The sequence below is a fragment of the Hydra vulgaris genome, chromosome 04 (genome assembly GCF_038396675.1).
Source record: "Hydra vulgaris chromosome 04, alternate assembly HydraT2T_AEP".
NCBI lineage: Eukaryota > Metazoa > Cnidaria > Hydrozoa > Anthoathecata > Hydridae > Hydra > Hydra vulgaris.
In genome coordinates, this window is record NC_088923.1 from 39,315,001 (window position 1) to 39,332,500 (window position 17,500).

At 30.0% G+C, this 17,500-nt stretch overlaps 1 protein-coding gene across 1 annotated transcript in view; it reads left to right on the forward strand.

Moving 5' to 3' along the window:
* Positions 1 to 17,500, forward strand: part of LOC100201502 (PAS domain-containing serine/threonine-protein kinase) — a 75,499-nt gene that overhangs the window by 48,867 nt on the left and 9,132 nt on the right. The window contains exons 8-11 of the mRNA XM_065796320.1: positions 3,196 to 3,807; positions 4,123 to 4,266; positions 4,374 to 4,514; positions 8,806 to 8,931. Coding sequence (XP_065652392.1) covers positions 3,196 to 3,807; positions 4,123 to 4,266; positions 4,374 to 4,514; positions 8,806 to 8,931 — 1,023 coding nt within the window. The remainder of the gene's footprint in view (positions 1 to 3,195; positions 3,808 to 4,122; positions 4,267 to 4,373; positions 4,515 to 8,805; positions 8,932 to 17,500) is intronic.

A 17,500-nucleotide genomic window follows, 5' to 3' on the forward strand; every position in this document is an offset into this window, starting at 1 on the left:
AGCTTTGCCATCTTTTAAACGCAGTGCATCAAGTTTCACGTAAGTTCTTTCATTCTGAAGTACAACTACCTGATATTCCTTATCATCTATTCGTTTGCCGTCAAAGCGTAAGGACCACTGTTCCATTTTAAGTTGTTGTATCATTTCTTTTTTTAATTTACCTGCCTCTTTGAATATGGACTTGTAAATTGCTGATTGACTTGGAGTTGGAATATCAATACCTTGATGTGATAATACATTGCATATTTTAGCAGCTTTCTTTGTGGAAACTCCACTTGATGTAACCATACTTACAGCAAATTTACTTTTGTAGTGCTTTCTAGTTTTTTTCTGAGTGTCCTCATCATCGTCTTTATCACCGTCGTCGTCTTCATCATCTTCACTCTTACTTTTGCAGTTTTCAGATTCAGTACCACTGTCTGTGGTAGACAGGACTTGTGATGTGGAAGGTATTGCTGTTCCAGACTGGACTTTCCTTCTCTTGGAAGGGTGAATGGTTTCTTTACTTGCCACTTGTCCTGTTGAGTACCCCACCTGTCCTTTACTTTCTTTTTGTAGGTGGTATAGACGTTTATCTTCCGAGGATAACCACTGGCCATTCACTTTCGTGATGTCAAATAATGCATTGAGAACATCATATTTTCCACGCTTGACACATTTATCATAGACCTTCAGCACTTCCATAAGCTTTGCTCTTATCACTTGATCAGACACACGTGGAAAATTCAGTTTATTGTCCCACAATTTTGTAATTTCCTTAGAAATTTGGTCTATTCGTTCTTTTCTTCCTTTAACATATGCTCCGAAAAACTGGTATCTTCCTACGATCTGCAATTGAAGTGGTATTCTGGATTTTTCATCGAGTGAATGTTCTTCTACAGCCACTCTTCCTCTTCTTCTGTGTGACTCTTGAAATCTCACCAAATTTTTAGTCCAAGTCTTCTTGTTCTTTGTTACTGTGGTATGACTTTTCTTGTGAGACATCATATAATATTGTTACGACTTTACGGATAGCTGAGCGTAAATATCCGTTTAATAAAGTCGTTTAATTAATAAAATACTTTAACTGTATAGTAATCCAATTATAGTTCGATAATCCAGTCAATGTTGATAACAGTTCGATAATCCAGTCCGTATCCTAACGATAATGCTACAACTACTTATACTTCGTACACTTACAGCGTCTTTAGTTCGCTACAGTAGTTCCTTATTAGCTCAGTTACACGCAGAGTACTTCATAGAACTATTCACATTATCAACACTGAGCTCTGACAGCAGCTCGCTTATATAATTATTTAGAGCTTCCAGAATGTTCTACTAAGTTCTATAATCTTCTACAGTCTGTTACAGTCGTCTATATCACCGTGGTAACACAATGACGTCATCACATAACAATTCCAAGTATTTGCCGGCACACTGCCGTTTCGTTGCCATGGTAACGTGTGGCGTTATATTTATAAATTCATAACAAAATAATGAAATAAATAGAATTAAGCTGAGAATTAAGCTTAAGATAAAAACATCGGTCAAAAATGAATGTATAAAAATGGTAAATCAAATTTTTATTTTGGGGTGACCTTTTTTTGTTGCAGAAAGCTATTTGGGCCTTTTTTCATGATTTTAGGTAAAAGTTCATCGATTTATGATACAGGAAACATTTTATTTGAAAAAAAATTAAAAAGTCATATCCCTAATATATATATATATATATATATATATATATATATATATATATATATATATATATATATATATATATATATATACACTGCCATCCATAATTATTTGAATGGTCATACTCGATACAAGATATTAAAGTTATATTTACTATTGGGAGAAAAACTGAAAACGAAATCTACCTGAACTTAATGTTATCTTCCTAACTTTATAGGTTTACAAAAAAATTAATATAAATTCCCAATAGATTAGTTTACAATTTACTCGCCAATTAATTACCATTAGCGAAAATAACTGCATACATTTTCTTGGTATTCTACTTAATGATTTATCCAATTTATTGAAGTCAATTTTGTGCCACTAACTAATTAGTTTTTTCTATATCTTATGCATCATTAGACATTAGTTATTCACATTACTTCTGATTGATTCTATAAAAATCCAATAGGAAAAAGATCTTGTGATTGGGGAGGCTAGAAATTAGTCAAACAACTTATACAATGTTCTAAAGAATATGTTTTGGATTTAGGATTTCGATCATAACATTCTCTAGATCATAAAATGTCAAGAAAAGAAAGATATTTGTTAATATCAAATATTTTTAAAAATGTAATAATAAATTTAATTATTTAATATTAAAAAAACAAAAGAAAATAAATAAATATATTATGTTAAATAATATTTTACTCCTTTTGCGGTAATTAATATTATTGCAGTAATTTAAAAAATGTCTTTAAAATATAAAAAAATTAAGAGAATTTTATGACGTCAAATTCTTATTAGGCTATTGCATTGAGGATTTTTTATTTAAAGCGAGGCCTGCATATATACATTTACCAATTTCATTCAAGTCTTATTGCAGCATTATTAAATCATTCAAACCTTTGATACCCTATTAGTCACAAAGTGCTACATACTTGGTAAAATTATTGATAACTATTATAAAAAACAAAATCTGCAGAGCTTTGACAGACTCCAGTTTGTAGTTCTTTTCATTATGAAGCTTTATAATGCAACAATCAGATTAACCAAAAATATAAATTTTATTTTCCTGGTTGTTAATAATTTTATTTGGGATGTTTATTGTTTTCAAGTAGTTATTGAGCTTAACTTGTCCCTTTAAGTTATAATTTTAAGGAGATATAGAATATAGGTTTTGGAGAGACATTAGGATTAGAGAGATATACAATACTAGGGAGATATAAAAACAATACTAGGGATTTTACTATACTGTTGCTGTGATGATAAATTTCTAAATTATAGGAAAATAAATATATTTAAATATATTTCACTTCATTACTTATTTGATTAATAGATAGTGTTATAGTGGTTTATGTTATTAGTGTTATAGTGATTTATGTTATTAGTGTTATGGTGGTGTATATTATTAGTGTTATAGTGGTGTATATTATTAGTGTTATGGCGGTGTATGTTGTTAATGTTATGGTGGTATAATGATGTTTATTATTTATTTTTTTTAACTTTCCAGAATACAATTATTTCTCTTTAACTTTCCAGAATATTACATCCATTATACCCGAGTTTTATTTACAAATCGAACTTCTTTCTGTTGAAAACAAATTCCAGACAAAAAGCAAGCTAGCAACATTAACTGAATATAAAAATTTGGAAGAATTTTCTGATTTATCTATTGGCAAAGTGCCTTTGGATGGAATAACAGACGAAAAGTTTTCTGATGAAGTGACACCAAATTTAGAATCTAGTACACCAAAATCATGCTGTAAAATTGAACTGGAAAAAAATCGGGAACAAGTTGAAATAGATGAGAAAAAGAAGCTAACATTTAGTGATTGCTCGCCTGATGAGAAATATACTTTTTTAAAAAGTTCTGACAATCTGAATAAAAAAAGTAATGCTCCACTTTTAAAAAATGAAATAAAGCAAGACATTTTGTACGATTCTATAGGTGATTCTTTCAGTGAACTGTCATTTTTAAATAAGAACAAAGATGATATAATTGTGGAAAAAGTGAAATTTGAACCAGTTCACAAAAAATCAAATTATTCAATTAATGATGACAGTGCAGTTGTACAAACAAAAATTGTTGAAGGTCAGTATTATGGACAAGCTAAGCATAAAGATGGATCACTTCTTCCTATTCTTTTTGAGGTAATATTTATCTTTTTATAAAACAAGTTGTATATGTCATAAATATGTCTTAATACTTAGTCTATTTTAGTACATTGTTTAAAATTGACCTAATTTTCTTTTTAATTTATTAATGTCATTATGCTAGCAATAGCCATTTATGTCCTAGTTTAATTATTATGTCATTTAAGTATAACATCTTAGTTTTAATGACACCAAATTTATAATCATAAATAAAAAACACTTCTGTAAAGGTAGCTTAACTGTTCAGTGTTAAATGTGTTGAAATGTGAAATTAAAATACGTTTCAACAATGTTTTAACTTGTTTTTTTAAGATAAAGAAGATCAGTAAAAAAAGTGAGCAAATTTTTTGCATATGGATAACACGAGATCCAGATGAAGAAAGCGAAGGAAGACAACACCTTCTTCTTTCAAGTTGTAATACAACTTTTAATGCTTCCACAGGATACTTTCATGAGGTGTAAGATAAATATTTTAAACATATTTTTCTGATTTAATTATAGCATACTTTTTGGTATTTTTGCCATAAACAACTCCACAATTTATGATTATTTTCTGCTTTTAGTTACTAAAATCTGTATCTGAAGCTGCTGCCGAAGACCCTGGACTTGGTGAGTTCAAGCAGCAGTACAATACTCTTGACTGCATTGGAAAAGGTGCTTTTGGTTTTGTTAGTTTTGCAGAGCGAAAATCTGACAAAGAACAGGTCTTATTTTAGTTTTTCTTTTTTTGAATAATGGACATTATGTTCAGGCCTTCCCAGGAGAGGCGTGCGGTCGCACGCCTTGAGTGAACACGGATATATTTTTTTTTTTGGATAACTCGGCCACGCTTTTTTAGCATATATTAAAAATAACGCATTTTTAAAAAGACGCTGAAAAAATCAAATTAAATTCGTTGTATTATTTTGTAATTTTTTTAATAATTTATTCTTTTCATTAATAAGGAAATAATAACATAAAAATAATATATATATATATATTTTTTTTGAATTTTTTTTTCTTATAACAAATTTTTATTTTTTTATTTTACATTTTTTTTTTTTGAATTTTAAATTTTTTTGCATAAGTATGTCTTTCTACTAAAAATAACTTCTAAGTTCTAGAAGAATTATTATCTACAAGGTTCTTGATAAGTATATGAATGTTTAGCTCATTCGGTTAAGACATTACAAAGCGCCGCGGAGACCCGGGTTCGCATCCCGCGTCGGCAGAGCATATTTTTCAAAATTGATTAAAAAAGTTTTCGGTCACATTTTCTGTTTATTTTTTCGACTTGTCTCAAATATCGTTGCTGAAAAAATCAACACCTAAAAATATATTATAAATAATTATAATATAAATAAATAAAAAATAAATATAAATAAATTTTTTTTTTAATGTTTACTAGACATAAAAAAAAAATTGTAATAAGAAAAAAAAAATTTTTATAAATAAGTATAAATATATATATTTCATTTTTATGTTCATATTTTTATATTAATAATAGGAATAAATTATGAATAAAAATAATAAAATAATACGACAATTTAGTTAGGTTTTTTCAGCGCCTTTTTAAAAATGCGTCATTAATATATGCTAAAAAACCGTGGCCAAACTCTCAAAAAATATATATATATGCGTGGTCACTCAAAGCGACCGACCGCACGCCTCTCCTGGGAAGGCCTGATGTTAGTTAAATGTGTATCATGTTTAGTTATTACCATTGTTAGGTGTACCATGTTTAGGTTCCATGTTTATTACCACTTTGTTTAGGGTACCATGTTTATTATTACTATTTGTTAAGGTAGGGAAAGGGAAGTTGTTGGAAATTAGTTTGAAACTTAATATTTCATCTTGATTCCAACTCAAATATGCGAAATCTTTACAAAAAGTATTTCAATAACTTTTATGCAACAACAAATTGTTTTTTTTTTAATTTAGTAATCTTAAGTTTTAATTGTACAAATAACTTTTCTCTCAGAGGTTTTTCCAAATATTTTTGTAATACATAGGGTTGTTTCCACACTTATCATAGGTTTATTATTAACATAAATTTTGCAAAAAGTAGTTAATATTTTTTTATTTTTATATTTTGTATATTAACAATATTGTCATGCACTTCTATTACAATACATAGAAGCCGCAATACATAGTTACTTTTATGAATTCCTTGGGTTTATCACTCCAACAAATAAAAATACTGTTTTTTTAAGCAGTGGCTATTAGAAGCGTTTTAAATAAAACAAGGAAATTTAAGAAGATAACATAAAATTTTGTTTCTAAATTGACTTAAATAAATAAAACATGAATCATTTTTCATATTATTAAAACCACTCATCATTATAGTAACAATATAGTATTTTTGAATGTACAATAAGTATGAACTAAAAAAATGTTATTCCATACATATCATATGTCCTATGAATAATCAATTTGTTTCTTTACTATAAAAATAAATATTATTTTACTAAAATTTTTTTACAATGGCAAGGCAAAAATATTAGACAAAAGCTTGTACCTCAAAACAAAGACTTACAGATAGTCAATTTCTTGATGCTATTAATGCTGTTGAAAAAGGTATGGTTGTGTACAAAATGAACAAGATGTTTGGAATTCCTTATAAGATGCTTTATGATAAAATATCTGGAAGAACTTGTTTGAAGATACAATACTGCGGATATGAATTGGTACTAGGTGAACACATTGAAAACAAGTGTTTTCAATGTGTTCACCTAGTACTGATTTATACCAAATGGGATTCGCCATGTCTGTAGTACAGCTTTTAGATACTGTGAAAATATTTGAGTTCCAAATATATAAAAACACAATTTACTAACAACCGTCCTGCAAATGGTTGGTTTTATGCATTTCTTTGCCATCACAAACAGTTATCTCAAGAACAAGATGATTGCTTAAACCGAGCTAGAGGAAGAATAACTGAAAAAGCCATTTTGTTTGCTGAAATTCTGAAGCTGAAAATGCTCAATATTTAAATGATTTGTGCTCCTTTTTAATATGGATGAGAGTGGTTTTCAGTTGTTTTTAAAAACTAATTTATTAAATGGTGAACGAGGAATAAATACATATAATGAAAGCGCTTGAAGTAATAAAAAAAGCATCACCACTTTATTTGCAGTAAATGCCAGCGGAACTTTTGCTCCATCGTTAAAATTTTTTTAATATTTTTGTCTTCCAAATAGAATTATAAATGCTGCTCCATCAGGATGGGGTATTGGATAAAGTGAGAATGGTTGGATGACCTCAGAATGTTTTTTTTAATATATTACAAATGTTTTTCATCCATTTTTGATAAAAGAAGAAATTAGAAGAAAAAAGAAGAAAACCAGAATATTTTGAAAAAAGACGAAAACCAGTTATTATTATTTTTGATGGTCATGTGTCACATTTTTCTACCAAACTTAGTGATTTTGCTCTAAAAATAGAAAAATTTTTGTTGCTTTGTTCCCAAATGCAACACATTTTTCACCTGCTTGATGTTGCAGTTTTGGGCCAATGAAAGCAAAGTGGAAAATCTTTTTGTAGACAATGGAGCATTGACCATGAAGGACAAGAAATAAACAATGAAAGTGTGCCAGAAGCATTCAATTTATTTATAATCGATCATTCTATGGAAAATAAAGTTAAAAGTGGCTTTAAAAATACTGGAATTTTTCCATTTGATGCTAATAGTGTTGACTACACAAAAATTGTTCAAAGATTATCTGAGTCAACTGTTGCTTCAACTCTTTATTTAGAAGAGAACCATTCAAGTGTGACTTTAGCAGCTTTCTCTCCCATAACCTTTATTGAAAAGTACATTGATCCATATATTTTAGAGCAGTTGTTTAGTTAGTAAAGGTGATCTTAAATACCTCCTGCTATATCATTTTTGGAAAAGAGCCTTATCTGAAACATTTAAGACAATAGTTTTACCTGATGAAATACAACAGGGTAATAAAAATCTATCAAAAACTTGTTATTTAAAAAATGTGAAAGTTATAGCCAATATGGAAATGCCTGATTGCAATATTGCAGCGGTAATAGAACCAAAACCAGCCTGTTTCAGTTTGAAAATAGCAGCAGAAATCAACCAGTCTATATGTCCAAGCGCAATGTAGAACGTTTACCATCAGTTGTAACATCAAAAACGTGGCAGCAATTCGAAAGATAAAAGTGCAAGAAAATTCACTTAAATTAAGGATGAAAAGTTAAGAAAGAAACAATTAGCTGCAGATAAAAAGTCAAAAATAGAGAAAGAAAGATTAGGAAAGAAACAGTTGGCTATGGAGAAAAAGTTATTAAATGAAAAAGCTAAAAATAAAAGAAAATTGTGGAAAAAAAAAAGAAAGTTGCAAAAAAAAAAAAAAACCTTGAAACTGAGTCAGCAAACTAGTTCCATTCAAATGTTGCTAATAATTATAAAATAAGATTCCAATAATTATGATGAAACTCTATCCTTTCCAGTTTAAGAATTTAAAGGGTATGTGCTAAAGTAATGGAAATACTTTAAAATCTTTAGTATTAATTCATAATAATATTTTCATTACTATACAAGTAATGTTTATTTAAAAGTGTTTTTTTGTAAATCTATATACGTAAAAATGTTTAATAAAATGTTACTGATGCATTAATCTTTCATTTGAAACCGCGAGCACATTATAAAAGAGACACCATAGCAGATTTTAAGATATACAATAAGTGTCAATAATATATACGATAAGTGTAAAACACTTACAGTAAGAATGGAAAACTGTGCTTTAAAAGTAAAAGTAAGTGCATTATTGATTTAAATTTCAGAGTGAAAATAATTTTAAACTAACCTTTAAAGTATTACATTGACGGCTGCGAAAATTCATTTCCAAAGCATTTCTACTTTTTGAGTAATCTAACATAATATAATAACTTTTGTTAAACTCATGGTTTGTTAAAGTCATGAAAGCGACCCAAGTTGTCAACTTTTTTCTTTTTTTTTTTTAGTTTCTTCTTTTTGTTGAAAAAATGCTTTTATTATCTTAGGTTGTTGTAAAGTTCATAAAAAAGGAGAAAGTTCTTAAAGATGGATGGGTGAATGATAATCATTTGGGAAAAGTGCCACTTGAGATTTATATTTTATCAAGAATTAATCATCCAAACATTGTTAAGGTTAGAAATTTTTTATTTCAGGTTCATGAAGTTGTCTAAATAATTGCTATTTGCTTTATCTAAATAATTACCCATTACATGTACATGCTTCAGCAAAGTTTATTGCATATTAGTAATAATAGTAATAGAGATAGTGTGGCAAATCGCCTACACTATATTTTATTTATTATAAATTACAATATAGTTAAAATCCAAAATATTAAATTAATGAGTTATAAAATTAATAAAATTTTTGAAAAAAATCTGTCTAGTAATGCTTTGAAAGAGTTTACTGACCAGGCATTGACCGCATCAATTGCAATACAACTACTAAAGAAAGCTTCTCAAAATGAAGATGTTTTTTTTTTTGATTTGAAGATTGTGATCTTTTACAGTTGCGGCCAAAAGTCTGTTGTATTAGTGATTTTTCAACAAATTCAAAGTTTAAATGGACACAGTGTCTCTAACACATCTCGCAGTTTATCAAAACATTGTTTAAAATTACATAACAGTAATATAGTTCAGTTTTACATATCACTTATATCTGCTACAATGTCCCTTATTCTTAATTACTTCAGCAATTTTAGCAGGCATAGAATTTACGAGATTTTTACAAACATCAACAGTTATGTCTGTGCACCACACACGTGTAATGATGGTACAAAGATCATCTTAATTTGATGGTTTCTCTTTGTCAATCTTTAGTTTCATTAAATGCCACAAGTTTTTGATAGGGTTAAGGTTTTTGCTCAGCCCTGGTCAAGGACCTAGAACCTATATATGCGGTAGTGGTGTAGTGGTAAAGCGCTCGCTTCATAAGCGAGAGGTTCCGAGTTCGATCCCCACCACGTCCCTGGTAGTACCACGCTCAACTTGTTTCTCCGCGCAGCAGCCTTGTTCGTCAAGGTTTGTGTTTCGGATTTAAAGAGTTGAGAGAGGGTTATAACCACTATTATGTAGCCTCCTCATCTATAGTGGTCTTCTCGGCCTTGAGGAGGTGAATAATAAAAAATTAAAAAAAAAAACCTCAACCCCATGATCCTGAAGCCATTTTCTCGCTAAAGCTGCTTGATGACAGGCAGCACCGTCATGCATAAACAGTTTGTAGTTGTGAATCTGCGTAACTGTCAAAAGCTTTTCACACAGTATGATAATATATTTCTTTGCATTCATAGTGGTATTTTGTGGAAGAAAGTTGAGGGAGCCTCGGCCAGGAGCAGGAGTTGTAACTGTAGGGTGTCCGATTCGGCGTTTTGATTTAACATCACCTGTCCCTTGCCAACGTTTCATTGTCAATGACACAACTTGCTGGGAAACAATAAGATGTGCCACATCTGCTTGTGTTAAACCCGAGTTAACTAATGCAACTCTGACCACGTTTTTTAAGTGAAAATTCCATTTTTGTAAAAAATTATTAATCTAAAGTAAACAAAGTATACAACATAAACAAATAAAAAATGAAACTATTTCATTTTTTTAAATAAAAGGTTATCTCAATTAGTTTAATTAATATAACAAACAGCTTTTTGGTTCATTTCTAGGCTTTCAACAAGCTTAAAACAGCAAAATGACGCAAAATTCAGTTATATTTGAGCATACAACAGACTTGCGGCCGCAACTGTATTATTGATGCTGGTCTGTTTGCTTGTAATGAAAATCCAAATTGTTGCAGTTTAGGCCATTTAATGTGCTCTATGTTGCTCAACAATTTGAACTCTTGTATGAGATTGCCATACAAACATCTTGCCATACAACAACCTCCAATGTAGTCAATTTAATGTTTGAGCTTAGGGCACAGTTTGGTTGCACAATGTTGGACATTTTCCAAAGTTTGAATGTCACCTTTTAAAGTAGGATTCCATACAAGGATTGCAATCTCAATATAAAGTTTAACTAACACTGTGTACAGGTTATAGAACATTTCCATAATCAGATGAGTGGAAGAATACTTTATGGTTCTTACTTAATGATGGTATTTGATGTCTGATAAGATCCACTGATGAGGTCACATTTTACTGTTGTTTTGCCAAGTTCAACCTCATTATCTATCATTGCAAAGATTGCGAAGGTGCAAAGGTTCTTTTCGCCAATGTGCATAACCTTGCACTTCTCTTTGTTTAAATTCATTAGTCTTATACTTGTCCATTTGACTAAATTGTTGATATCCTCTTGCAAACTTATTGTATCTGAAAAGGCTTTTATTGCTTTCAGCAGCTTGCTGTCATTAGTGTAAGGTTTGCATATACATATTAATGTTCCTGGTATGTCATTGATAAATACCAAAAAAAAAAGCAGCCCAAGAACAAATCCTTGAGGCACACCACTAAGTATATTCAACCATGAGGATGAAACCTTTCCTATTACAATGTGTTGTCTACGATTAGATGTTGTCCATAAATTACGTCACGCTATTATGGGGGAGGGGGATGGTAGTTCTGTGACAACTCATACAAAACTTGCTACTTAAGTGTTATGATTTTGTGAAGAAACAGTCGAAAATTGCATGTAGTAATTTATAAACAACCCCTTAGTTAAAAAATTATTTATTGTGGTATTGTGCCAAACTCAATTGTAAGGCTGAATATGATTGTTAGAGGTTTTGAGTGAGTTAATGCACACTGTTTAAGTACATACAGATTCACTATGTTGTTGCTCATTGCTTTGTTTTTGTCTGATTGTTTTAATCTAATTTTCAATCTATTGGAATTTAATGCTGTTCTAATTCCAGTCATTGATTCATTTAAAATTTCCTCAAATTTTGGAAGCACTGTATCTCCTTCAGACACAAGTACAAATTGGTAATTTTCATATTGTGCTTCATTCATTATTGTATAATAACCTTTCCTGTAGGCGTACGATTTGTTGGGATAGACTTTGCATATTATGGTTTTGTTTGTGACATCTAACTATTGAATGACATTGTGTGCCTTTTCGAATGATCCTTGCGTCAGATCCTATTTCCATGTCTATCATTCTTTCAAGAATGATAGACATGTAAAAAGGATCTATTACTACAAAATCTAGTAATTTATTTTTGATTTCTATCTTTAATTTGAAATGTTTGTTTAGACACGCGTTGGTAAAGGTAATTTTTATCTAAATTGTTGGTGAAGTTTAAGCTCTGTTGACAGTTATTTTTCTCACTAGTAAAAAGATTGTCTAACCATTCAATGTGGTGTAGATGAAGTCTCCAGCTATAAACATGCCAGTTAACTTTTTATTGTCCACTAGACTTCAGGCTTCTTCTAAAATTTATTTAAAGTAGTTTAAAGACCAAAAGATAAATAGTTGCAATTTATAACATTGTGCTGTTCAAAGTTTATAAGTTATATAGTAATAAATAATTTTAAAATAAAAATGAGTAATATATAAGAGCTATGGTTATGTTTTTGATTCTAAGAATTCTCTTTGATGGTCATTGAAGAGGGAATGATTTTTTATTTTCCGTTGAAAGTAGTAGGTAGCGTAGTTTTAAATCATAGTGCATCAATTTCTTTAATATAAATAATGCATTTTTCAATTTTAAGGGAACTTTAGGCTTTAAAAACCTTTCTCTTTAACCTTCCCCTTTTCTTGAAATTTGCAAGAGTAATAGGCCTTTGATTTAGATGCATGCAATAGTGTCACATAAATATTAAAGGTAAAGTCATCTACTCATACATAATATTTGTTCATAAGTTTTGACTTTATAGTGCGACAATAAAAACACCTGTAGAATGAGAACCACTACATATATTTTGATAAAAATTGGTGCAAATGTAGCATCTCGCTACACCAAACTCTGAAAAAAATTACAGTCGGATTGGTTTGTTGGTTATTGATTTATGGCAGTTTTAGTTTATATTTTGTTAGTTTTTTGCTACTTAGACCTTAAAACATTACTGATTACTGTGATATTTGATCACTGTTTTCAAAATAAGGTTACATGAGTGTTCTACTATGTAATATCAATTTCATAGTAGGACACTAATTATAATTTTATCATAATTGTTTTATTGCTACATTTACCATTTTCATTCTAAGACATTGATTTACTATTTGAAATGTGGTTTGTATTTGAAATGTGGTTTGCTTATGCCAATGTAGCGTAACAATATAGCTTAAATAACTCAATATTTCGTAAAGTATAACCTACTGCCAAAATGAAAAAAAAAGTACAAAACCTGGCAAAAGGGCTATCATTTAGTAGAACAAAAAAAAAACTTTCTGTTAAAAAAAATAATATTGGCCCTTGTAACTTTCTTAAATATATTGGCTTTTAAAATGAGGTGAAAAAATAACTATATAAACCATATTTTTTACATTATGTTATCATCAAATAGCATCTGATTAAATTATAAGACAAAAGTATTCAAAATAGCCTAATATACTCTTATAGTCAAACACTCTTCAATATTTTTACGTGCAATATTAAAATTCATAATTACTAACAGCAGTTAAGGATTAAAATGGTTAAAATGTTGCTGTCTAATCTAATAAACCAAATTATGGTAGGATGGTATGGTACTATTATGGTAGGAGTTCTTTAAAGATGCTTACTCTTCAGATCAGTTATGCAGCATAACAATTTTTTTTTATACTCTGGATGGTTATTGTTTTGTTTAAACCTTGACCATCTTTTAAAATTTTCAATTATTTCAGCAAAATTCAGCTGAAAATCCAAGAAGTTTCCTGCATTCCTTTCCTTCGAACTGGCCCCTATGACATAGGCTCAGTTGAATGTGGAAGGCAGCTGGCCACATAAAAGCTTCTATCCAAACAGATTTAATTATCTTGAAAAGATGATAGACAACTCCTATAAGGAGATGCAATACCATTGTGGGATTATTTCCAAAATCAGAAGATTGTCAAGCCCACTGAAGATTGGCTTTCGAATAACATTGCACTAAAACTCTGCACAAGCAACAACCCCACCAGATTGCTGAAAAGACTTGAGGCTAGATTTGATTGAGCCCAGTGTTCGCAAGTTTCCAGATTTGGAAAATCAATTGGATTTGACATCACACCATGTACAAGGGTGCATACTTGAATGGGTTTGAAGACCACAAATTATATTTGCAACTTTCATATTGCAAGCCAAAATTAGTTTAACTCCGTTCGCATTATTCAGTGACCAGATTTGTTCAATGTTTAAGGGTGTTTCGGGCAAATTGTCTGATACCGTAACAAGAATTTGTCTCTTAACACCAGTGTCTTTGCCATTCCTTGGTGAAAGAGTGAGAGGTTGTTTTTGAGGTGGTGAGCTTTGCTTCGACAAAATTTGAGAAAACCTTTACCACAAATTCCAAGCTTAACAAAATATCCACCAGAAATTTTACAAGATTGAATAACATGATTCACAAGGCTTGATAAATCTTTGCAGTGAGCAACAACCCAAACTGTACCAGAAATTTTTTTTCCGTCAGTAATTTTTAAGTCGCTGCAGGTGAAGAAATCACTCAAATGTTAACCTGCTCTGAAGAAATTTTTATAAAAATCTGGCTTTAATATCTTGTTATTTGATGTTGTGTTTACAGTCTGAGCAGTTTGCTCTCTAAAAGGATGTTTTTCTTGCAGCTTTAACGACCAATTTGGTAGATTTTGCAATAACACATCGTGCCTCTTGTTTCAGGTCTCACTTGTATTGAAGTAAACAAAGAAGGGAGTTTAACTTTTTCCCCCGCTAGTTTCCTGCACAAAATTGTTCTACACGTTGTTAATTACAAGCAATTAAGATCATGGAAATAATTACTTGAATTATATGGAAATAATTTTTACAAAATTCTTTCCTTTAAAGGAAATAATTATTTAAATTAATGAGACTTGTCATACTTATTGACAATTTAAGTGAGATTTTATTTGATGACACATTCGTACAAAAGATTTATACTGCTCTTCAAAGAACTGTTCTCCCTTTCATAAGATTTCCCTCTGACCGCCCCCCAACCTGGCCCTGGCACTGACTGGCCCTCCAAACTTTTTATTTGTCAATTCTTTTAGTTATCTAAGTTTTTGTATTTTATTTATGTTGGTATCTTTATAAAAGCTTTCAACCATTTTTTAGCATTTTCATGCATTTTGACAGTAGTTTATATCTTAGAAAATGCTGATATTTGCACGCAATGCATAAGCCAAGTCAAACCAATTTAAATAGCAAGTCAATATTTTGGTCTATAAAGTTAAAATGGTAGTTGTAGCAACAAAACAATTATAACAAAAATTGTTGATATTATAGAGTAGAACACTTATGTAACAATTATTTTGATAATGATGAACATCACAGTAATTGGTAATATTTTGAGGTATAAGTAGCAAAAAGTTAAGAAATTTTATCCAGAGTTGCAGCCGTATGCTATATTTGCTCAAGTTTTTACCAAATTATATCAAGTGGTTCCTATTTTACAGGGTTTTTTTTTTTGTCACGCTGTAAAGTCAAAATTTCACTTTTATTTGAACATTGAAGTTAAATTATTTTCCACGGACAAAATTAAATGGTTTCATAATTTGCATCACAGGGTACCTTGATGTGTACACTATCACCCCATATAGGTGGTGTTTTGGGGTCAAATAGGTTGGCATTATCAGTATCTGTCATAGCGTTCTCTACTACATGCCTATTCATTGTGCAACTGGATTTTTTTGTGGAGGCCTAATTTTTTATGGCAAAAGAGAATTATTTTTTCACGTTCAGACCAAATAAAATGTCATGTTGTTTATGATTTATATTTATATAATAGAATATAATATAATGTTAATAAACTTATATAATTTAAACATGGAGTTTTAGACTTAATTCAGAGCGAATAATATATTTACAAAATTTAGATTAAATCATCATGCCAAATAAATGTTGTGTGTATGCTTGTCACACTATCAAAACGAAAAAATCAAAATATCTAGTGAAGTTAATAAGTTATCAGTGTGTCCGTTTCCAAGTGATAACGTTAAGCATTAAAAATGGATAAAAGCTATTCCAAAATTTGGTTGTTACCAAGTATACTGTTATCTGTGAGTTTCACTGGCCTCTAAATTTAGATACAGTTATAGTGCATGGAGGAAAACATCGACCAAAAATTGCTCCTTCTGTTTGGCTGTGAATACCTTTATCTCAGATTCCAACTGCTAATCCGACTGAAAGAACTACCAAAAGATCTTTAAGTAGCATTAGAAGCACATTTAATGATGAGCTAGATAAATTTCTTAAAAGGGATAAAGCTACTTTTTGTGACATTAAAAACAAGTTTATCAATAGCAGTGATCACCAATATCCAATTATATCGTTTATGGTTGATGACTTTGTTGTTATACAATCTTCACAATTTTTTAATGGAATATCTTTTTTTGTACTTAGAATTTATGAAAGTCTTACCTTTGAAACATTTCATTATGGAATTAGGTGTCACATTTCTAGCTTAACAGTGAATCAGATCATAACTGTTAACACCTGGTCTAAGTTTGGTCAGGTACTTTTATTTTTTAAGCTCCTTGAAAATGGCCAATAAAAAAGAAGTAATTAGGCAACATATTTTAGTTATGCAACCCTTGGAAAAATGAGGTCAGCAATAATTTGCTGACCTCATTTTTCAATTTGTTTGAGGTCGGCAAAAAATATTTGATACAAAGGTCTGACCATAAAACATAGAAAGCGAGAAACGCCAATTTTTTGCCGACCTCAAACACTTTCAGGGTTTTCCAAGGGTTGGTTATGGAACCAAAAACAGTTGGAGATAAACTTTATATACCTGAAATAATTATAGACTCTTTTGTATATTTTTCAACATCAAGGACATTATATAATCGCTTAAGAAATGATTATCAACTTCTGTCTATTTCAACACTCACTCGAATTACTTCAAAAATTTCTAATACTAATGAAAAAAATTTATTTATCCAGTTTTTAATTCTCTTTTGGATAACCAGAAATTATGTATCATACTACATGATGAAATATATATTTAAAAAAGTTTACTTTACTATGGTGGAACTATTTTTTGGTAGATCGGAGGATAACCCAGTGGAATTATCCAAAACATCGTTTGTAGTTATGGCTGTTTGTTTAACCGGGGGTCCTAAGGTGTTAATTGATACCAAAATAGGTGAAATGATACCAATATCCAAATTGCGATCTGATTTTTTGTTTGAACAGATTAAATTAACCAATTAAATAATTGATTCAGTCAGTGCAAATATAAAAGGTTTTATATGTGATGGGAATTGTGTCAATCAGGCTTTTTTTAAATGTACACATTTGTTCCTGGATAACAGTAGATGGAAAGTATTTACTTTATAATTTTGTCCACCTCATAAAAAGTATTTGTAATCTTTGGTTAACTGAAAAAACTCAGGATTTAATATTTGATGATAACGGAGTAACCAGGGTTGCAAAATAGGTTCATATATTTTTTTATATATAATTAAAGATCATGTTTGCAAAAAATCTTTAACTAGTATTTTTATGACTATATCAGACTATATTATTTATCGGATATGGAAGAAAATCATTGTGTAATATTGAGCAATATTTTTTAAAAATATTTATGTACCACTGTCACTCCAAGATCTGGCAAAGAACCTGGACTAAAAGTATTAAAAATCTCTTAGAAGTCTACTT